The sequence below is a fragment of the Phaenicophaeus curvirostris genome, chromosome 5, assembly GCF_032191515.1.
Source record: "Phaenicophaeus curvirostris isolate KB17595 chromosome 5, BPBGC_Pcur_1.0, whole genome shotgun sequence".
NCBI classification, from domain to species: Eukaryota; Metazoa; Chordata; class Aves; order Cuculiformes; family Cuculidae; genus Phaenicophaeus; species Phaenicophaeus curvirostris.
In genome coordinates this window covers 57,360,629-57,385,752 of record NC_091396.1, presented here as the reverse complement: position 1 = coordinate 57,385,752, position 25,124 = coordinate 57,360,629, and the positions used below count along the sequence as shown (strand labels likewise).

The window sequence follows — 25,124 nt, the reverse complement described above, 5'->3', positions numbered from 1 at the left end:
CAGGTGTGCATCATAAGTCTAATGATGATAAAAGATCAACAGTGAATAATCCATGCACCTCATTACCCAGTGATTTTTCAAAACTAGACCAACACCACCCTGCACCTAAGCTCCCGCTTTTACAAAGAGTTTTACAAGTCAACTGTTTTCTTTAGAAGCCATGTGAAATTTTTTAAATCCCTGAGAACATATCTTAGAGAATAATATTTTAGAGAAATAAGGATTTTTAGACTACATTAAAATGTTTAAAAATACAAAGTGAAGACTAAAAGTGGTAACTGTATAAATACTTTAAAGGCAACATACCATGAAGAAGAAAACAGGAATGCTTTTACAGAAAATGACAAGTGAAACAAGCTGAAATACGTTTGAGCTAATAAAATGAAATTTCCACTGGAAAATCAGAGAGAAAAAAATGACAGGGAGGATAATCAAACAGACAACAGAAGGAAAAAACAAAACCAGAACTGTCTTAACAAGGGAAGAGAGAAACCAAACACAAAGAACTCAGTAGAGCTTTTCAGCATAGATACAGTTAATATGGCACAAAATTCCATTTTTAAACACCAAGCACTGACTAGAAACCTAAAAGAAAAATCCTCAATTCCCTAGCCATTACAGCATTCCCAAATCCACTCTCATGGCATAAAAACAAGTGTGTTACGCAAGATCTTCAATTGCATTTATAAACTTTAAAGTTGCTTTTAAATACGTGTAACAATTTCTCTGAAAAATATGAAGCACTGTTTTGGCAAGACCAGACTTCAGTTACATTACGGAACATAATTCAAGTGCATGGTGTAATTCAGAGTATTTATATGAAGAGAATCGAAGAAAACATGAAACACTGAACAAACAGTGCCATTCAGGATGCTCGTTCCTGACCACCTACTGTAAGCAGGAGTGCTGCTGCACAAAACACACCCAAACTCCGCACACGGATCCATAACTCTAGATACTGCTCATGAGTCTGAGTAACCTGCCAATCAGTGTTACCTGTCACACATCTGCAATAAATATAAGGAACAATCAACGACCAAAATGTAAACCAACTTGGTTACTTCCTCAGAGTGTGTCAGCCTGCTTCTTCCCCTCTTCCCTCCCTGGACACGTGCTAAACCCTGGGATAATTGCTTGCTTTCTCTTGGATGCTTCTGTGAGACAAAACAGATAAATTTAACTATGACATTTAGAATAATTATTAAAAAATATCACAAGAATTCATTGAAGAATGTTGGTCATATATTGCCTTAGAAAGAGACAACACAATAGATTAGAAAACATGAAGAAACACTCATGGTTGGCTATGCTGAAATGTAAGTGTTTCACACCCTTAATGCAACCTATACTAAATACACAGCCTCAGTACAAGAACTTTAAGTTATAACCACAACTGCACGCTTTCTAGCTTGTCCGAAGCTAAATTTTATTTATAAATTGACAAACACTTCCAATACCTTTCCTCAACACCAACGCTAAATCAGCTTTCTAAATTCACCATGCTTTTCAAAATTAGAGATACCATGGCAAACACGGTAAGTCCTTTGAGAAGTCTGTTCATAGGTAACTCTCAGCTGAGATGCCAGTAGAGGTCCTGAATGGCTGATCAACAAATGCAGTCATCTCAAATTGCCATTCAGCATTCAGTCATTATAAGATACACAGAAGTATCACTAAATACCACCAGGACTTTAGTGAGTTTGAGAGCAATTTCTTAATAAGTTTTAATAGACAGTAAGTCCTACCTGCTGTGGCAGATTTTGCTAGTTTGAGAGGTGGTGGTTAGTTTTGTATTTCTTTTTCTTTGATTGGTTTGTTGTTTTTTTTTTGGTTTTGTTCTGTTTTGGTTTTTGTGTGTATTCCCTGAAAATTCTGATTCAGTGCACAGTCTTCCTCATTTCTGGCATAAACAATGCTTCCCAAGTCTCACATGCCTGTGTAATTTAGGCACCTGGTGTGATGTGACAAAGGTAAAAGAAATGGTCAAGTATGATAGCAACAATATTTTGGGAAAAATCATCTCGGGGCTAGGTCAGTACCTTGCTTAGCAGCCACTGCTGGCCATCTGAAACGCTAACAACTTATTTTGCTTCAGCAAGGAAAGTATTGATTCCAGTACAGTAGAAAGCCAACCAGGCCCATTTCAAAAGGCACTAAAACACACACTTTGAACATAAATCACATTTTAAGATGATTAAAGATGTAATATACCCGTGTATTTTAACAGGAATGAAGTGCTTAAGAATGTTCCATTTAATTCAAAAATCATCCTAGCACAATCCAACATTTTTGCTCACATCATAATTGTCTGAAAACATGTAGATTTCCTTCAAACAGATGTCTTCAGCGTCACGAAGGAATTTATTATGAACAGAAACTGCACCTACCAGCAACAGTGTCCAGAACAGAGGATGCTGCCTAGCTGCCAAAAAAGCTGACATTCTGCTGACAATTTGCACTGAAATTCCACTCCTCTCACACAGCAGAATGAGTGGAGAACTTCATTATGTAATGCATTTATATCGGAGCTTCCAACAAACCTATGCATTTAAAGGACACAGACAAGTTCTTAGCTTTACTAGCTATGAATCCAAGACTGACCCACTACTGTACGTCCAGATGCTTTTATGTTTATAATTACCTCACTTCCAGCACCTTTCCCTAAATAATATTTTATTTACAATTTTATTTTTAAGCAGATTCAGATCTGCAATAAAAGCAATTTATTTTAATTTCTTCTAATTAAAATGAACTTTAGCATTCCCTATCCCTTAAACTACATTGAGTAGTGAATTTCCAATAAGAGGGAGGAAGAAGAGTTATGTAGTAAAATATATGCTCAAAATTTTACATTAGAGAAGATGTGTTTATTTTGATTAAAATGTCAGTAATATCTTAATTTTCCTACTGGTGAAAGAACAACGCAGAATTTTTCATAGCATTTAAATAATTTTAATAAACATTCCTCAAAAAAACCTGTACATTGATTTATTTTTTTTTAAAGATACTTAATACAGAAGTTTGCATGTCACGAGAGCAAAAGATTAAAAAATATTCTGGGAACAAGTTGGAAGCAAGATTCTAGAGTTACACTAGTTACAGTTCCTTTGGAAACTATTTTAAAAGAAAAACTTGTTACACTCAAAGAGCAGGCCACACAATTTTCCCGTAATTATTTATGAGATTAGAAGTTTTGAACAATTTTGTTGAAGTCTTCTTTCAAACCTGGCCTGAATGAACAAAGGACATATTTGAAACACCACTGACACTGTTACGATTTCACCTTAAATACAAAAGCAACACAAGAATTCAGTTCTCGAGGCTGCGTGAAGATACACACCTTGTAGCTTTAATCTGAAAAAGCAAACTAAAAACCTTCCCTAGAACTCAAAATGACAAGTGTTTCAAATGAGTAGACTGCTGTAAGCTAGAGGACGCCTAAATGAACAATTTTACTTAGTTTTCACATCTTTTACATTTCATACATTTCTTTATGTAGACTACAAAGAAAATATTTACTTATAAAATTCAGATCAATATCAACAATAAGCAATTACAAAAATAGAAGCCTGACACAAAAAACTGTCACTTCCACTACCGATAACAATCCAGGGCCAGACCCCACCCCTAATTTTCACTGCATTTGAAAATGAAGAAAACCTAATTAGCAAATTACAGCAGAAATAGTGCTGCATGCTTTTGTACATACACAAAGTGGAATTGATTAAAAGAGGTGCAGAGGTGGCTTTCAAGTATCACACACTCAGAGCATCATTTAACTCTGTTTTGTCATCTGAGACAACCATGCAGGCAGCAGCCAAGCAACAGCTCTGTTAAGCTGACAGACTGTACTTTCACTGGTATAGGGCTTTATTCTTGGGCATAAAGTTTAGAACATAAAAGCCACTACCACACTAGAGGAACAACTTGTCCACATACGATGAAAATATTCCTGTATGTATCAAATATTGCTGGTGCTAACTTATCTGTGTGGCTTACAGGACATTTTCAGTAGCTAACAGTATCTGGTAGCACACAGAGAGTCAGCTGACTCCAGAGAAGTTGAAATTAATTATTAAAAGCTTTGAACAGTAATGGGAACAAAAATTTTCCTCAGAAACAGATCACACTGAATTTTAATCTTAAAATGTGTTTCACAGCAACAATCATAAACCAGAAGATTTTTGATGTTCTGAATAAAAGTTGAGGAAAAAAATGCAATTATGTTTATATAACTTGGCTTCCTTGAAACAGCATGAAAATTACACAACAAGTGAGTAAATGTAATTTAAAAATTCCAGCTGACTACCTTCCTATAATCTCATGGAATTTTCAGCTCAATAAGTAGTCCCCTCTAGAGACATTCTACAGTTACACTCTTAGAGATTTTAAGTGCGCTGTGAACACTTAACATCCTCATCGCTTCCAACAGCGGAACTTATACGCAAGTTCTTCACATGGGCAAGGGATCTATACCAGTGCAAAAATAACCCAAAGTGAAGTACGAGGAATGACAGCACACAGTACAAGCAGCAAAAAGGTACAATACATCCTTTAGTACAAAACGATGCACAGTAAGTGAAGAGTTAATAAGCATATCACCATTTTAAATGCAACAGGAATGATAACTATGCAAACTCCACTAAATCTGCTCTTGGTCAAATATTAAACACTCCCCATGCGTTGCTTCAGTGTATACCATTAAAAACCATCATCAGTCTACATCTAGATGTCCTTCGAAAAAACCTAGCAGAGCCATACAAGAGGCAATACTGTAACAGTCATTTGTGCCAGTATCACTCCTTTATCAATTCAGATTACTACCTGAATTGATAAAATTACTTCATCAATAACCGATGGAAATTCAGCAAATGTGCCACAGTTCTATAGGTTCATTAAGAGCAGAACTGCTGCTTGCTCTTGAGGAAGATGGCTTGTTTCTCCCTTTTGAAGCAGTACTCTTAGAAAGGAACAGTGGATGGGTTTCAAAAAGCCAGTGATTCAGTGTACAACTGGCTGAGCAATGTTGAAGAGCAGCAGCGGCTGAGAACTTTCTATGAGAATATACGAAACCTTTGGCAGGATGGAAACCTTTGACAGAATGCCAGGAGTCAAGCTGCGCATCAATGGAGTGTGGATGGCTCGGCAGGAAGGCACAGGTATCAGCCCAAATACACAGCTGGTTCTCAGTCCTTCAGACACCAAATTATAACTGGCTCAGTATGGGAGAAAAGGTAAGAACAAGCACTTTTATCTCCTTTAAAGCACAGCTGAGGTTTATGCATTTGATCCAAATCCAACAACAACTATAACCCACAAGCAGGACAGAAGATGTGTGCTGGTCATGAGAAAACCAACTTACTGGATTAGCTGGGGTGAAAAAAAACTTCGAAGGCCTCTTGCACTGGAATACTTCCACAAAAGTAAAAACTAAACTGGAATTTTACAAGGAGCTGCAATTTTTAAATTTAAATTAACTGAAAGAGAATTAGCACAATTCATCACTGTGATGGAAGCATCTCTGAAGGAAATGCTTAAGATGTCTACTCTCTATACTCTCCTCTCCAGGAAGATTTTGCTCACTTCTCACAACAGTCACTGTACTTTAAATGTTTACTAAATTTCAATTTGTTTAAAGACTAAAGGAAATAAATATTCAAATAAATATACATGCTCAGACCAGTTAAATTCATCACCCTTAAAAATACCTACCTATGTGGAAAATGCAAAAAGTATGTGACAGTGAAGATCACCATTACACAGAATATACAGAAAAAATAAAACAGATCCATTTTCCACTGCAGTACACACTAACAGCAAAAAAACAGTAGCATGAAAGGTGACTTCCTGAGGTTTTTAGGTATGCTTTCATAACCAGCATAGGCTGGTTCCAGACTATCATAAAACATTAATGCCCACAAAAGGCAAATTGAGCATATGTAAAGGAAATTATACTTGAAATTTATGAAGTTTTTCTAAAAATATTAGAAAGTTGATAAATGACAATTATCCCTGGATTTTTAGACTTTCAACATAATGTTTCTGTAATGCAGGAAGATTACCAGAAATGTGTAAGAATCTGTGACAGAAATCACACTGTTCAGTTTTTTCATAAACATCACAGAATATGAATAGCAAGGTTACACAGTTCATTGCAGTATTCATTGTCAGGTTAAAGCCTGTTAAAAAATGCTACAGAAAAATCTCATGATACTGAGCGAATTAATTCAATCTATTAGATATTTCCAAAAGATCATAAATGTAAAGAAATGTGGGTGAAATAGGCGACTGCATATTTATGAGTCCTAACTTATTTATAGAATCACAGAATCCATATCATCTGGTTCCAACTCCTCTAACATGGGCAGGGACACCTTCCATTGGATTAGGCTGCTCAAAGCCTCAACCAACCTAGCCTTCAACATCTCCAGGAATGGGGCATCCACAGCTTCTCTGTGGAACCTGTGCCAGTGCCTCACCACCCTCAAAGCAAAAAAATTCCTTCCTAATATCTCATCTAAATCTCCCCCTCTTTTAGCTTAAAATCATTACCTCTCATCCTATCACTGCACTCTGATAAAAAGACTCATTCATCTTTAATGGTTTGCAAAACAACAATGAGAATAATTTACAAGACCTTAACACCAAAAACTGAGACTTAACACAGAGGTAAAATACTCCTAATACACACGCTGGCACCAAACATATTTAAAAAGTCTACCTTAGTAACTGAACGGAAAAGAAGAAAAAAAAAGGGAAAAAGAGACATGGTTTGCAATAAGAATACTTAAATTTTAATCAGAATAAAATTAAATTAGAATATAATTAAATTAGAATTTAATAAGAATACTTTAAATATTAAAAAAGTACATTAAAATTGATATTTTAATATTTTTAAGTCACAGTAAGTCCAGTCATTTATCAGTCCCACATGCAACAATGAATCACAGAATCACAGAATAATTTTCACCAGAAGGGACTGTCTCATTTCTGCTCGCCTAATCCCCCACTCAAAGCAGGCTCAACTAAAACCTGGCCACTCGTGGCACTATCCAGTCAAGTTTTAAGTGTCTCCAAGCACAGAGATTTTGCAGCCCGTTGTGGAATCTTATTCCAGTGTTTAACCAGTTTTATGGCTATTTTTTTCTCATAACATAAAATAACAATCTCCTGTGCTGCAACTCAGTGGTTACTTCTCTCTCAGTCACTGTGGAGTTCTGAGAAGAACTAGCTGTGTTCTCTATACCCTCCCCACAGTTAGCTGAAGACAAGATCTCTCCTTTGCCTTCCCTTCCTCAGGCCAAACAAACCCAGTTCTTTCAGCCTCCTTTTGTGCATCAGGAGATTAATGGCTACTGCTGCACGCTGAATTTGGTCTGTATTACTTTCGAAGCATGAGCTTTGGCCTCTGCTTCCCATTTAATTACAAAATGGATTTTTTTTTTTTAATAGCTCAGAAACAATTCTTGCAAAGCAAGAGTCTTCATGATTTCTAGCAAATAGTTAGACAAAACTATCTTCAGGTCAATTACTTTTTCCAGAAACAAGTTCTTTCTAAAATAAAAGTGCTGAGCTTTTCTCCTTTAAGAAATAAATTACATACTTCAAGTATAAATGCAATATGCAGCTCACTTAAAAGTCATTTCCTATGTTTGCACATTGTCAAAAGGGACTTGACCTTTCATAGCCAAGTATGAAAACATAAAGGAAGTGGAAATGCACCTGGCAATAACTAGATAGCACTTGCTTGCTTTAAGAACCTGGCAGTAGTTCATAGCAATCAGGTAACCCCTCAGCTCCAAATCAAAAGTGGCCAAGGCTCAAGGAAAAACACCACCACCAGGTACCTGGTGCTAATGCAATCAAAGTGGTTTATGATTGGCCTTTGACAAGAATGCAAACTTCTATCTAAATATTCAGATATTTACATCACAAAAAAATTACCACTGACATTTTTCGCCATACCTTGCAGAAAAGCACTATGTGAAGATGGAATATGAACCACCTTCCATCACCCCTTACTCAAGATTAATACATGAGAAGCACATTGAAAGAACAAAGTTAACAGCACCTACATCTTCTTTGAAAAGAGTCAAACCATCTTTCACAAAATTCAAAGTAACTTAAATAAGGTTGAATCTGTCAAAAATAAAAAAATGCTGCTCTGGAAGACAGAGAAGGACGGACAATGAGATATTTGGAACAAGTTACAGCCTACAGGAAGCCTCAGTTTGAGCTGACACAGTATCAGGGCACTCTCATCCTCCTTCCCACACAACTTTCAGTATGTCTTACAAAACATCTTGAAAACAATTTTTGAAAAGCATGAACACACATTACCAATCCCAGCCAGTCAGCAACTAAGCCGCTGAAGTAACTCCTACATTCTGCTAATCCTGCCATTGCAGATGAGAGCATAGTGTTACCTATATTTTGTTCAAATATCTGTGTCTTGAGTTCACAAAAATATTGACATTTGGGCTACTTTTACATTACTGATAAAATACTATTAAGAGTTTTCTTAACAGCATTGCACTGTATTCTTAATAAAAAATAAATACAACACAATGAACAAACAGTTATAACCTGCCTGCAGAATGAATTACGATTATTTTTTACCTGCAACTGCACTCTGCACTATGGCTACAGTTTTCAGCAAGACAACCCACAGCAGTAAATATGAACTGGTAACCCTGAAGTATAGTGACAAATGTTTACTGTTTGTTCTAATCCATGCTGCTTTTACAGCTGCTTTTTTTGCTTGAAGTGCCAAGACAGAAATCAAAATGTCCCAATTGCTCCCCCCAGGCCTCATCTCACTTACGTGGATCCTCCTATCAGGGCTCTGAGCACACTTCCATCACCCTACGGGTTCAGCTGCCAGAAGGGCTCCATAAGAAGAAAGATTTATCTTGAAAACACCACTCAGCACTTTGCTTCCCTCCTTGATGTAAAGATCTTAGATTCATAATACTCAATAATACCCTTTGCTATGCTGTCCTAATGCCACCTTCATAGCTAGTGACCTGTCTGTGTGCAAAGATCCTAAAAGGAGCTCTCCATGCACATATCCCATGAGCAGGTGCTTTGGCTACACCACTTGTTTCACAGCCAGCCACCAGCACTAGTTTCTGCTCAGGATTACAAACCACAGCAGTTATTCCATGGCCATAACAGCTGTTCAGAACAAAATTGTTATTTTCTTGGAAGCTTTGAATTACTCCAATGCAAGTTAAATTTTCAGTTCACTGTGATAACAAGTCACAAGCGGCTCAGCTGACCATTAGGCACTATCTTTGTACCCTAGAAAGATCGATGCAGCAGTAGCATAACTCTGATCTCCTGAAAAGCCTGTTGCAGGTGGAACAACCAAGGGCTCACTGCCCTTGCAGGCCAAACCACTCTCACTGAGCCAGTGCTTTCAGTATACAGTAATGGCTCCATGCCACTTGCATTCAGTGTGGATTAGGCTCTTCTGGCACTTGCTATTTTCCAGTAACAGGTCAAAAGTCATCTTCTGCAGACCTGATTTCTACAGATTGGTCTTGAACAACTGCCAGCAGTCTGTGGTTGTGACAAAGGGCACAGTATCACAGTACGTGAATGAGGAAAGAAGTGCAGGTGTACTTGGAAATGATCAGGGTCAGCCAACAGTCCAGTGGTTGCGGAACAAATCCACAATGAAGAGGCATGCCAAGTCAGGTAGTCAACACATCAGGATCAGCAAGGCATGTGGCTGGACAACCACGCAGAACCAGTGGCCAGACAACCACACAGAACCATAGAATGGTTTGGATTGGAAGGGACCATGAAGGTCATCTAGGCCAACCCCCCTGCAGTGAGCAGACATCTTCAACTAGATCAGGTTGCTCAGCAACAACCTAGCTGAGGCAATGACCAAGGCCAAGGACCTGAGCTTAAAGTCAACTCATGAGTGAAAGGGGAACCATGACAAGACTTCTCACAGCTCTTTCCACAGCAGTCTGACTCATGGTTACACAGCTGTACCACATCCAAGATGACCTTGAACACCAGCAGCAGAGTGAACTGCAGAAGATGGGGTAGTTGAAGACCTACAAATACCTACTACTACTACTTATTGGTGATAGTGCAGATACAATGATAGCAACAACCGTCAAAATTCTAAACCCCTTATTTCACAAGGCTTCAAAGATTTTTTATTTAGAAATAAAATTGAAGACAAATATGGTTCGGTACAATATTAGAGTAAAATAACATACGATACACCACCTCAAAATGTAGCACTTGTACTAGAAATCTAATCCTTACTGCAACAGATGATGCAAAAGGACAACTTTAAAAGTGGCACAGATTGGGACAAACAGTCAGCATTTGTCATCAGGCATCAGAATTACCAGTTTTACTGTTATTAATTTTCTATGTACTGCTTTGACAAGCTTCATTTTGGAGGCAGGGCAGTACTGATAACAAGAGAGCAGCTTGTGAGATGAGTTACATACCAAAAACCAAAGCAACTTCTGTATACATATACGTATGGAAGAGATGCTTTTCCTCTCCCAGCATCAAGAAACTCGTCTGGGCTATAATACCAGAGGCCCATGTAATTTCCTACCGCCTGAAAAATTCAAACCAATCTCTCAGTTATTCTTCAATTACTTTCAAGAAAGTCCACTCTCAATACCCAGTGAAAAAACCCAAACAAACCAACTAACCAAGCAAACCAAACCACAAAACCCCTTAACCTCTACTTTACTACCGTATATCCAGTGCATCAAAAATTTGGGTCTTCGGAAAGTAAATGTCAGAACAGTTTCTTAAAATCCATTGTTTCCACAATTATGTATTTGACTGGAGCAACAGGGATAATTAATTCACTGACAAGAACCTTGTTATCATATTGAGACAAAGGATTGTTAAGGTTCATCATTATAACATTTCATCATTCCTGTTCCAAGCTTCGTTTGTTTTCCTGACTTGCACCTTTAAAAGATGGTGGTTTTCCCCCCTTCCAAAAGACAGTGTCCATCAGAGAATTAAGGTGATTTGCAGAGTGAAAAGCGAAGACCTGTGTACAGGTCAGGCAGTTGCATTTATATTCCTTTGACAACAAGCACAGTTCCTATTCTAACTCAAGGGAATTTTATCACATTTTCCCCCTACTCACAGGCCAAAATTAGAGTATTCTAGAATACATCCAGTCCCACTTCAGAGGGAGGAGGATATGGCTCTTTTAAATGGTAAAGACACATCATGATTTCTTAATACATTTAGACCAATGCTACTGCTTAAAATGAACAGACTTCTGAACAGCTGGGGTGTTTTAAGCTCTCAGAGCAAAAATTTTTCAGTGTATGGAATATTAATGGAAAAAAATATTCTTTTCAGTACTAACACCGAGCCTACACTAGCGAAAGCTGAGAAGAAAAGGTAACTGAGAATGCTATCAGGTGTGTTTCTTGCATATAAACGCAATTGTTCAAGGAGTACTGATCACTACTTAACTCACTGGTTTTTCATGACAAGTCCTAAACAAAAACTACCTTAAAAAAAGATACAAAAAAAATTAAGCAGCTTTGGTTGGTTAACAGCCAGCTAAAAAAAATACACCAACCCCTCCCCTCAGCAATACAAAATTTTACTAACTGGAAAAATACAGAAGAAGATAGTGTTATGCAAAAGCATCATACCAACATGTATTTTCCCAATGAATCATAAAAAATGTAGATATGCAATGCACTAACGCTCTAAACCTAAATGAACAAATTCTGTGAAAAAATTTAACATTCAAAATTGCACAAAGCAATAGGCACGTAAGAGCTTTCTTGTTAAAGTCAATAGCATGTCTTCTAGGAAATCCTTCTTGTATACATAAAGGATATTTTCATAATAAATGTCACATCTCTTCCCTCCCTTCCTCCCCAACAACACTCCCAATTCTTTTAGAAACCACAGTGGATTGTAAATGAGCCCTTTGTGAACAACGCACACAAAAAAGGCTCTGAAGCACACCAAACGTTTGCCCTTATTCTATAGAAACTGTACAGCCAGAACTCGGCTCTTCCCTCCCCCCGCTCGCTACCTTTCTGGGGTAGTGACTTCACATCCTTTGACATCAGCACAGCTTGAAAGGGGGATGGGAGAGTTACAGCAGAAAGCAGTAAAACCTGCTTTTTACTCTGCATGCAATGCCTCTAACGAACGCTTAAATCTTCCCAAAACGCATCGAATAGAGAGCAGGGTTCGATCTCCCCGGGTTTTACCGTGGCTGTTACAGCCCGACGGGGACCGGGCTACAAAGGACTTCCTGCTCCCCGTCTCCGAGCTCCACAATAGCCATTTATGAGCTCGCTGGAGGGTCGCGGATCGCTCGCACAATAACTCACCTCGAATATGCAGAAGGGCCACGGGCTGGAAGGGCCCATTGGAATTGGCGGCGTCAACCACCATCCTGCTGCCAGCTCTGTTACATGTCAACATCTAGGCTCCAGCAGGCAAGGCAATGTATTCCTTAAGGCAAGAGACCAGCCTCCATTTTAGTTTAAAAAAAGGCAGAAACCGAGGCGCTCTGCAGCTGGAGGGAACTGGCTGCCGAGTGATGTCAGCGGGCAGGAGCCGCCCCATTGGCCGCCAGCAGCCACTTCGAATGACACCGAGGCGAACGCGAAGGAGCGGGGGCTGCGGGGCTGTCACTACGCTGCGACCCCACAGCGGCCACCAGGACCGGGACTGGGATCAGCTCCAGCCCCAGCAGGAGCAGAGCCCCTCACACCGCAGCCCGCAGAGGTGACGGGGCTTTGTGTTTGCGTTCCACACCAGGATGATCTCACCGCTCTCTGTTCCTCCCCCCATCAGCTGACACTCAGCGCGCACCTGCTAAAAACAGCACATGCGGGGTTTCTTCTCTTTCCTGAAAAAGCCAAAAGCTGAATCTTTGGCTGCCAGGAATCGCCAAACGGTTCAGCTTCGCCGTGGAAAAATGCAGCATTAAGGGAAGCGAAGAATCACAGAACCGCTGGGATGGAAAAGACCTTTGAGATCACAGTGTCCAACCATCCCTGTCCACTACTAAACCATGTCCCTAAGCATCTCACCCACCCACCTTTTAAACGGCTCCAGGGATGGGGGCTCAACTATCTCCCACTACTCCAGTTTTCAAAAGCTATATTAAAAGGTAGCCCACAGTATGATACAGGTCTAATAATAATAATAACAACAACAATAATAACAATTATTATCAATAATAACAACCACCACCACGTATTTATAATCTTATGAGCATTCCCCTACAGCGTTTTATGGCTGGTTGATAATATGTACTTTACAAATAAAAATATATACATCTGGCATGCAGGAGATGAAAACCTCATGTTTCATGCTCAACAGTGTATTTCTTTCAACCTAGAAACGGATTGATCCTAGCTGTAACGTAATGTTGGATATTGCAAAGCTCAATTTTTCAATCCTATAAAGTTCTGTAATTACAGGCAATTTATTTTTATTATTAATAAAGTACTGCAGCACTAAGAACCAATCTATAGGTATACGGAAACAGTTTTGCTCCGTAATCCCAGAAATACAAAATCCCACAGCACAACAATTTCTAAGCAAACTACTCAAGGTACTCTGAGCAAAACGGTAAGCAACCTTTTCCTCATCATATGAGATTTGCACACTGGTTTTTACAATGCGCTATGTGAAGCACCATTTTGTCTCCTAGGTGCTGATGCACGTCTGGAAGCGACTGTCTGAGAAACGGGCCACGTTATGCTTGCACCATCTCCAAACCCGTGCTTCTCCCCTAATACCACGCACCAGTACGTCACCTTTAAATATTTAGATTACTTGATCTTTGACACTGCCCTAACTTATATCAGCTCAAAAAAAAAGGAGTACATAAAAAGAAGAGGAAGAGGCTTTAGGTATTTTGCTGATAAAACTTTGAAGCAAAAACCAAATTACAGAGCATATGCATACCTGGCTACTATGCTGCACTATTATAATACACTGTCAAAGCTGAGTTAGAGCTGTAAGGAATATTATTGAATAGAATGAAGGGAATAGGCTAACCAGGATATAGAAATAACCCCAAGGCACAAAGAAATCAATTATATTTACTGATTGCTGACAAGGCCCAGTTTGAAGCAGCGCCTCTTGGACGTCACAATTGAAGAAAGATGTAAACCTGACAAGAAAGGCCAAATATGACAAATCTGGGAAATACTACTTAGTTTAAAAAACATAAAACTGCTGTGGTTGGTGTGGGTCTCTGGCTTTTTTTTTTTTTTAAATAAAAAGGAGTAGATGAGAAGATCCAAATATTTAAAAAAGTAATTAAAGAGATAAAAGGAATTATTTTTTCTACAGTCACTATGGAAAGTAAATTCCTCCTACCTCAAGGAATCTTAGGTTAGATATTAAATGAAACCCTCTCGCAATAAACATAGTGAAACAAAACAAGAGACAGCAAAATTTCTCTCTGATAATTTAAAAAATAGCCAAACATAACAAGCAGTATAAGTGTAGTTGATCCTGCTTTTGAGTACAGCAAAATTAACTATATGAACTTCTAACACCTTCTTAAACCTTTCCCACAGGACTACAGAGACTCAAGTAATCTGTCCTTCCAGTCTAGGCAAACCCAGGGGAGGCGTATTTTTGAAACTGTCAGGTTCTATACCCATATATCCCTTAGGTACACCTTAGATGTGGTTTTAGTCTTATAAAACAAAAAGCTAGCACGGAGATATGCTTTTAAGTAAACTAGATTTAAAAACAAAAACAAGACTGACCTCAAACAAAGTTTTCTACAAGGTCTTGAAGGATGAAGGAGAAAAAAAAAAGCCAAAACCTGAAGAACAACTCAGAGAATGTTTTGCTATATTTTTATAAGCAGAATTTTGTAAGCAAATTCTGTTTCTTTACCCTGTCTCAAGTACAATAAGCCCATTCCAGAGTGATGAGCTGCCATATGAAGCAGCAAAAATTAGGTTTAAAATTCAGGTTTATCTGGTATCTACATCTTTAAGAGGCAGCTGCTCTATCTCTCCCCCTCCCTTTTTGTGTCTTTGCTTTAATGGCTTGCTGCTTCTGTCTCAAACTCCCAGCAAAGATTAAAATGGATATGAGGACTGCTGGTACAACAGCACCCAACTATAGTACTGTACAAGGGAGGAAAAAAAAAAAAACAAACCGAACAAAGAACATTAGTTACAGTGCCATCTCCTATTTTATACATAAGCATGGCCTGAATAGCTGGAGGTTCATTAGCAAATTTTAGGTAACAGTTTTAAGAGTCAACCCCCTACATTGTTCTTCATTAAAGAAAGTACATGTGACATTTGAAACGCTGGCAGTAGTATTGCCAGAACACTAAGCCACATTCAATTAAGATTTCTCTTGCAAGATATGCCTGTCCTGTTCACATTTCTTCCTCTTTGCAGACCCGTGTTACATGTGGGGTCAAGACCTAGTAAACTACCATGGAACTGGTTTAAACATCCATAATACGGTGTATTTTTGGTGTGCTTCAGACAGGACACTAGTGGAGTCAAGAACTCAAATCTTTGTAAAACCTTTTGCTCATTAACCACATTAGGTATCTTCTCACCAGTCACAGATTGAGAGGTACATTCTGCTCAGGGGGGCTGTATACCCTCCCTTTGTTTCAGCCTTCAAGTATTTGGTTTGCCACCGAAGGAAAATATTTAATTAACTTGAATTATTTTGAGCAACTTCATTTGGGAATAAAATTGCAAAGAAAATTAAGTTAGCAGTTGATTTACTAATGGGGAAGGAAAGAATATTAGCGCAAGTGGAATGAAGCTAATTAATATCAATGGGAGGAGGAAGAGGTTACTTGAACAAATTTATGAAGACATTTCTGTTGCAAAGGAATCAAAAAATCATATTAGCTTCGGCTACCCATTTTTAGAATTAAATGAATGAAAAAAACATATTGACAGTATAGCAAAACTGTAGCTATTGCAGGTTTCCTCTGAATCCTGCCCATCACTTCCAGCTTCCTGATAATGAGAATGAAAGAAAATCCTATAAAGTTCTCAGGATTTAATTAAATGTGTTTCATTTAGAATCCAGCACAATAGCTCCTGAATTCTCTTTATGCTAGGAGACTATGTATTTCTTTCAAAACAAACACTCCATTTGGGTTGCAATTTAAAAAGCAACCAATCACAGCCTCAACAACAAGTTCACTTGCCCAAGGTTGCCTTTATTTCCATTCTGAACCAGTTTCTATTCTAACTGACAGTGACAGAATCAACAACATATAATTAAAATTAGATGAACCTCTGTTTACCTGAAAACACCTTGGACAAAGTTGGTTACCTCTTGGACTACGTGAGGAGTTTTCATTTTTGAATTGGGGGACAAGGTTATTTATTCTGAAGTCTAAGGGAACTAAAGGCATAATTCCAGAACTGTTGAAGTTGCTATTCTTCAGCGACCTAAGCCAGCTAGCCTAGCTGCAGACTGCTTCAAGCCCCTTCCTGCATTCTCCTTTGCTTTATCTTGCTCTCACCTGCTTCAGTGGTTCATCAGACCCACAGCTGAGTTGGCTTAGTCCACTAATCCAACAGAAAGCCACTCACTCTATTGTCAGGTTTTCTGTTAACTTAGGCCGCGTTCCATGGCAGCCTAAGCTGAGCTAAGTCTACATGAGATACTGCTGCAATCCTACCTCTTCCAAGGCATACGTGCACAATCATCTGGAATTGCTGTACAAGGGCTTGTGCAGCTGCATGGTTGAACCAGATTAGGAAACCGAGCGGAGTTAAAGTGAGAAGGGAAGGGGTGAGGTTTAGCCATGTTAATTCCATTATCTGCTTCACCAGACAGCCACCCAAAAAACCGGACAGGAATAAACACAACTCGCTTTTACTAGCAAGGCCAACATAGTTTTAGTTTTTTCCCCTCCAATTGTAGCCTAAGCAAAAGTTACCATTCTCACAAATGACACGAGGCTACAGAAAATAAGACTCACTTGACAATCCTGAACAACAGTGTTACTCAGGGACAGTGACTTTGTTTTAGAGGAGAGAGGGCACCGGGCTCTACAGTAGAGACTGTAGTAACAGGAAGGATACTGGGCTTCTCACTAAGGTTCCCACTCAGTTCCAAAGGACAGCCAAGAGGGAATGCAAGGAAACAGAGGCAGTAAACACCATGCTAATACCCAGCTATCAAAAGAAATACATAGATAAAAAAATTCTTACATGGATAAATGAAAATTAATATGGACTATCATTTGGATTCCTTAAAGAATTTCTAAGACTGAAGCATGACGAAAGATAGAATACTATATACTTCACATTGATAAATCGGTAATATTTAATTCCTTCTGGTACAAGAAAAAAACTTATTAAAAGTGGAATTGACAAACATTTGCCTGTGATTGGATTTGTCTCTATCTGGATTTCCTAATATTTGCATGGTCACTGTAGCGCAAAGACTAAACAGTACCTAGTTTTCCTTCAGCCAATATTGTATACTCAAAAGGTTTTGTAACTGGAGGGTGAGGGGAGAAATCAATTGGTATCTGTTGATTTCAGAAAGCTGTACAACAACAAAAGAAATAAAATATATTTCTTTTAATGTAACTAAGACTAGCATCCAAAACCAAAACATATTTCCCAGGGTGGATAGTAGAAGCTCATTTCAAGTACTAGCACACACACTATTTTAACCAAGCACAGAATAGAAGCTAATACGTATAGCACTAAACTCTCCTCTTTCTGTGGCTTTATTACATTGCTCACACATGGCATTTTCAAGAAATGAAAGGTAAAAAGTTACATTTCAGAATATAAACTTGAGAGCATCCTAGTTATCCAGCAAACACTGACTTATCTTTTATATGTATAAATACTGCATTCAGTGCTTGATCAGCAGGTCTTACGAAGGCAGAAGTTCAGTGCAGCAGCAAAAATCTTTACATCTCATTATAACTAAGACCTATTTAATGGAATAAAATGTTCTCTTTGTAAATAAGGCCATAATAAAAGACATTAAGAGACACCTGAACTCAGAATTCATAGACAGGTCAAAATCTACAAAATAAGACAATACCACGTTTAAAATCCTATTTCTATGGATTCTATCCAAGCTTCAGTGGAAACAAGTTTGGTAGGAAATGCTGCCAGTGACAGATGTAGAGCATTCTTCTAACACTGTCAGCTGCTGACTAATGAGTAGGTGTTTGATAGGGCAGTTGAAATGAAAAATGGCTCATTAATCCAAGCCTCTGATTTAATGTAAAGCTAGCTAAAGAAAAAAAATTCACATAGTCAAGCAAAGTATTTTTCTCTATAACCTTTTTTGGGTAGTTATTCACTCACTAACATATTTATTCATCTTTAGCATGTTACAAAGTAATTTAGACTGAAAAATTGCTAAATATTTTAATATTAATGATTTCTAATCATTAAAATTAAAATATTTATTCATGAGATAGATCATATTTTCCTGTATGAACACCAAGTTGCCAGTTTTTGCTTTAAGGAACGTATATGCTCAAACCTTTTAACAATTCTTCTAAACATTTTAAAAAATAAACACAGGAAAGTGTTTATGCAACACCGTGATAATGCTTTAAAGATCAAAGTTCAAAGACAAATTTACTAAATTAACATAGCAAAGAGTCTCCATGGTTCGTTTCACAGAATAAGATACATAAGCTCACTGACACCTAACCATACTGACGTAGGAAAGAGCTTGCTTCTACAGTATGTGCCGTTATGGATTTTTTTTTTCAATAAATTTCATAAAATGCTGGGCTGCCAAAATTACTATAAAAGCATGAACATAGCCAGGACCAGAAGGACAGCACTAAGCATACTGAGTCAGTCCAGTGCCGTTCGCGTACAAGGGAGGAGAGCATCATGTGTTTCACAAAACTGTATTCATCGATGTTTTGCATGAGAACTAATTTGTTTTGCCTCAGTGTTTTGCCTTTTAAATGCATTATGTATTAAAGCAAATTGTACTTTATAGTAGCATTACCTTATTTAATCTACCATCTTACCTACATGAAACACTTCTAGCTGAACAGTGATGCTACCACCCCATAGCTGGACAGATTTCCTTAACTACCACGTACACACACAAGAAGCCTGATTAAACTGGAAAGGCCGCAGTACTGCACCTTTGTTCTTGACCTCATTTACAACTGGCACAGGTAAGTTTCTGCTACAACAGTGACACTGAGATCTCCAGTCTCAACTGCTTATAAGTCCCTCAAACCACCACCCCAGTCCATTTTCACTGTGATTCCCAAATTCAATTACATTGCATATATGCAGCCAGCCTCTTTTGTATCATGAAAACAGATGCTAGTTTTAAATGAACAGGTAACATGCTCTGCCTGACTTTGAGCTTACCCTGATACAAATTTGTGGAAATTATCAATGCATGTGGCTGAATTTCTCTGCAGCACAGAGAACAACACTTGATTTGCTTTTCGATTTACTTTGATATCAGTTTTGCTTACTCAGCTGTATTCTACAGTGAAGTGAAGCACAAAACCACCTTCCATTTCTGACCTCTTGAGAAATTCTCACCTCCTCCTTCCTCAGGGTTATAACAGTTCTGTCAATGAACATTTGGTCTAACTGTTTTTTTTTCAAGCATCAGAATCAAACTGGAATTCTCTCTTCTGCAGTCTTGATTCATTAGACTTTAATACTGTACAGAAGATGAAAACACGAGTTATCTCCTAGACAGCCATTTATGACTTAAAAACATTAAGAAAGCTTTAATAATGCTTGCCTCCCTATCAGAGTCCTGTATCACAGGCAGACAAGTTAAGACACCACCCTGACACTCTCCTTGCACAGAACAGACTCAGAATTTGGCAGAGGTTTGAAGTGTCTCTGCTTGAGAATTAAAAAAAAAAAAAAATACCATCCATGTGCACTGCATGAAGAGCACTGACAAAAATGGCACCTGCATGACCTGTCACGTTCAGATATGACTGATAGTATATTTAATGTTGAAACCATGTTAAGTCAAAAACAGACATCTTCACCAGAGGGTCAAAACCAGAGCTGAGCAACATGCACAGCAAGATCCTCAACAACAAAATACCAGAATCTGTTTAATCATACCATATACAGTTATTCTACATTAAGAAAACAGCCCAGCATTCCATATTCTATAATTCTCAGCACTAGAAGTTAGTACGTATGTCCACATCTGTCAATGTAGCTAATTTTTTCCTACCTTGAGAATATTGTATCCAGAATTTTGAGATTAAAAAAAACCAACTCCAAAAGGTAAACAGTAAATCTGTAAATAATTTAGGAACTGCATCTGAAATAAAAGTTGAATTGCAATCGTCGTCTTTTAAGATTATGTAAAAAAATGTTCACTTATCTAAAAAAAAAGAAAACAAAGAGCGAACCCCAAATCCATGGACAAAAGCATAACATTGGCATCATAGGAGTCCACTATAAAAGGATTCTATCCAGCTTTAAAATACATACAGAAATGCTACGAAGTAGTATACTTTTGAATCATGTCCACATTTACATATGCATAACTAACATGTTCCTTGCAAAATTTTGCAATACTTAGAACATTAAGGAGCACTGACTTTAATTTTTCAATTTGTTATTCTAGGACTGAGAGAGAATATTATCTTTTAATAAATATTACTTGTAGGGTAAAGTTAGATTTGTGACAGCATACAAAACCTTATATTCCAGTCAGGGCACCTTAATATTGTATTTACGTATCCTCATTGAAACATCCTCTTATATATTGTAGAGGTTCACACCATATCCTAAAAAAAAATAATCTCACCTCTTTGCACTACAGTCATCTCTAAATGCTGCACATTTACACAGTTTACTGAAATCAGCTCATCCTTGCAAAATAACATGTAGAAATACAAGTATGCTCACCTGTTAAAAATCCCTTGCAGCATACAAACTAAATGTACATAGTAGGCAAGGGAGCATCTCAGTACACACAACTAGCAAGACTGTACCACAGGGAAAAATAACTGTCAACATGTAATGGAAATATTACTAAAATAATAAATTCTAATTAATATAAATCCCCATTTTCAGTAATGTACATTTTTGAATCTCACACTTAAATTTTACTTTTCTGTACTAATAGGCTTGAATAGAAATGAAACGCATTAACATTTAGGTTGCTAGTTAACCAGTAATGAAATGCCACAGGGCTGGATGTTCTACTTTTTGTTCCTTTTTATCTTAGTCAATTACTCAGCGAGTCCTTCACAGCAACAACCTCCATCCTGCTGATGCCCACGCTTGCCCACTACTCTCATTTGCTAAGGGACAATTATCGGTGCAGTAAAATCAGCGAGGGGGAAAACAGCATTGCTATTCTGTTTGTTTGTTTTAATTTAAAAAAGAAAAATGGTTAAAAAGTTACAAAAACTTTCCAAGGAAAACTCAGAAAACATTAAGTCCAATCTTCCAAAGGTAAAGATGGCAAAGCAAACTTATAAGATTTACAGATGTTTTGTGTGGAAAAGTTTTCTTAATGTGCATGTACAAGAATAGTAACTTAAAAAAGCAACTAGGCCTGAAAGTAATTGCAATTATCTCATTTAAAAAAAAAGGAAAAAAAAGAGGAAAAAAAATTTCTTCCTTTCTCTCAGCATTAAGCTCATGTCTTTTTTTTTTATTTGTTTAAAATTTTAGATATTTGATCCATATGATGGCCTTTGGTTACCAACTCCAAGGGAGCTGAAGTGAAAATCTATTATTGCAGCCATCAAGTCCATAAGCAACAAGCATGCAATTCAGAACATCACCAGCAGCCTCTCAAGCTTCCTCTTAAAACTGCACACATGCAACTAGATAAGTAGCACATACATAGCACGTATGAGAGCACTAGAGCTTTTTCCAGTACATAATGTATTTGGTGTCAAAAGTTGACAGAGGTAACCTAGAATCAAGAACTAAGGTGAAGATGACCCATCAATATCACCACAAACAAATGCCAGCACACCACAAACTAAATCACAGACATGATGGAATTATTTGCTACTTAACCATGAAAAAATCCATAATATAACTATGAATTCAAGCTTCTTGCATAAAGCTGAAACAGGCAGTTGCAAAGAACACAAACTACTTTGGTATGTCTGCGGGCAGGTACATAAAAGCTCAGGTACGGTACTTTAAAAAGATATTTATTAAACATTCCTCCTGAACATTTACATTATCTCATACAGACCGCTGTTAAACTGTTTTAAAAAATGAAGAAACCAGTAAATTTTCTAAAGGTTTTGGTATAATCAAAGCATTAATCTGGAAGTTGTCAAATCTTAATAAAGCAAAACACATCTTTAGGGCAAATAAGTAATTTTTTTCCAAATAAACAATTGAAAAGAAAAATCAACTTTCTGTAACTGAAGTACCTGTACTACACGTTAGCTGGCAAGAACTGAATAAGCAAAGATTAACATAACATGAGTTTGTTGGTACAGCTGTTTTTGGTGAAAATAAGATCTTTTCAAGACGTGTTACACAGTTATGAAGGCACTTCTCAAGAGACAAGTCTGGGTTATCTGCGGGCAGACAAACCCACAAACTAAACTAAACCCAAACTAAATCAGATTCTGTTGCACTGTGCTTGCAGGAAGCTTTGTTGGCTCTGCAGCTTTGCTCGTGTATGGACTGTGATGCTCCAGAAACCGACTGCATAGACTTCTCTTTTCTATGTTCATGTCTATTCCTAGAGCCTCTTACCTCATAATTTATTTCCTTTTCTTTTTGCATTATATGAGCTATCCTGCTTCTCCATTTCCTGAATAAACTGACGGTGTACAGTGTTAATCATAAGCTGCTACAAGGAATATAAATCATACCACACTAATACCAGTCACCAGGGCAAACAGGGTGGTATTTCTGAAGCCTATCATCAGCACTTTAATGCAACAACCAAGAGGAAGTTCACAGCATGCCTGAAGACCAAAAATTTCAGATTAAAAGGCAATGTATTTCCTAAATAAGAAACCGTGATGAAACCCCAGCTTCAAGTATGTAAAGACCATCCTATCCTATAAGCCATTTAAAATAAAATCTCATGTGAAGTACATCACACCACACAGTAGCCCACCCAATTTTTATGAAGAAAACAAGCATCTTTCGGTCTATTACAGACGGAAGAAAGGTTTCCCAGGTCCTGTTGCTGTAGAACTACAGCCACCAGTTACAATTAACTGGAGTTTGAAAGCTGGAAGCTCGTTAAACACAGCTAACCTGAAGGAACAATATGTTTTTCCCAGTGCTTTGTAGAAGTCAAACCCACCTTGATCATCTCAGTCTTTTCAATTACAGGCAGCCACTCTGCTTTAACTTCTGCCCAGATACAGACATGAAACAACACACAGCTGTCCAAAAAGAAAGTTTCCCAGCCCCACCTGACTCAATGAACACACATCAAGTCACATAACAGGGTGACTGACCAACAGCATGCTCAGCAATCCTAATAGGCAGGAATTAAACCACGAGTGAGCACAGCAACTATACAGATATAAGCTATCATCCATATGACTGGACAGTAACTTTACTTTATTAGTAAAGGTAGTAATTTACTTTACTTTATTAGTAAAGGTAGTAATTACTGCCCATCACTAGTTCAGCAATGGCATCAGTGTTTCATAACTGAGTTTGAGCCTTAACAGCCTGGGGACACATGCAGCATCAGACATCAACCAGAGGTGAGCTCAGGAGCTTTTCTTTTGTTTCACTTGAGAGTGTGGGGAGTGATTGCAGACTGAAGACAAATATAACGCATACGTACAAGAACACTTCTACAATTTCTTCACATCTAGTAGGTACGTTGCATCAAAAAATGCTCAGTTTCAGAACACACCTTATACATTTTAAGACTTGTTTTTTCACTCCCCTCAAGCTCAAGCAGCCACTCTTCTGCTCTTCATTAGCCTAGTAGTTTAAAGTGCAACACAGCCAAGAAACACCTAAATCATCAGCCCATCTGCTGTAAGGCAGATTACTTTCCCTCCCCCCTTATTTGCACTAATTTTTCTCATTTCCAAGTCACTGTCCACTCTGCTTCTAACTGAATGCTCAGTTCTAAACAGTCCCAAGCACTACCAGAAATACGGCGATTCTAAACCAAGTAACAAGTGTTTTTCTTTGCAGCCGAATCTTAGAACAAAAGGTTATGCCAGTCAATGAGGCTGTATTCATAACCTCTTATAAAAACCGCTAGTTTAATTCAGTGTCATTTGCTTATGTCACACCCTTAATGTGACAGCCTGTGCATGAACCTACTTTGTCAGCTGAAAAGATAGAACATATCATAATCTGTGGAGCTAAATAGTCTTACTTACAGATTTAATAAAATAGATTGAAATTCCCTAATTAAACTGTAGTTGAGCCTATAAAAATTTTAAGCATCATCTTCTATCTAGACTGCTAAACTAGAACGGACAACATTTCACATTCCTTTTGTCAAAAGAGCATCTGCATGGAGAGAAGAAGTTGCAGTCCAACTTGATCTGTATGAAAAGCATTACAATTCAGGTAGGCTGAGAAGCAGTTTCTTATTTTCAAGAAACATTAATGCATTATATCAAGAAAACACTGACTGGGGGCGGGGGGAAGGCTCATCTCTTTACACACATTGCCTAAACTAGCACTACTGAACATTTCAGCGATCTATTAGGCTTTCACTACCAGCTTTGAGCACCTGAAAGCAACATGCAGATGACTTCAAAACAGCCTTTTTTTCCTTGAAAAACACCTTCAGAGCAAATCGGCTACTCACAAGCAATAGATGAGCACATCTGATCACATCTGGAACATTCTACCCTAACACCATTACAAGCCACCATAAGCACACCACGCAAACAGGTATCTACACAATAGACAGTAGCTAAAATTGTGACGATAAAAAGCTGATAAAAAAAAAGCACATCAACTAACATAATCTTTTCATCACAGATGGCAGTAAATATAATTCTAGAAGACCACAAAGCCTTAAAATTGACACAGGAAAAACTCATATTCCATAAAAAGATGCCACTTTGCTTAACCAATACTCATGAATACAGAGTGATACACCAGGTCTTCCCACAATGCCAAGAAGTATTTCAGTACAAACAAAGCAGAGTCTGA

General features: G+C 37.9%; 1 protein-coding gene across 2 annotated transcripts in view; it reads right to left on the bottom strand.

Moving 5' to 3' along the window:
• The window catches only part of PPP2R5C (protein phosphatase 2 regulatory subunit B'gamma), a 79,635-nt gene that overhangs the window by 38,165 nt on the left and 16,346 nt on the right, over positions 1–25,124 (bottom strand). Inside the window, exon 1 of one of the 2 annotated variants that reach the window (XM_069858826.1) lies at positions 12,366–12,766. The exons of the other annotated variant lie outside the window; for it this stretch is intronic. Within the exon in view, the coding sequence (XP_069714927.1) occupies positions 12,366–12,459 (94 nt within the window). The 5' untranslated portion in view covers positions 12,460–12,766. Of the gene's footprint in view, positions 1–12,365; positions 12,767–25,124 lie in introns of those variants that run through there. 2 annotated transcript variants of the gene reach the window in all.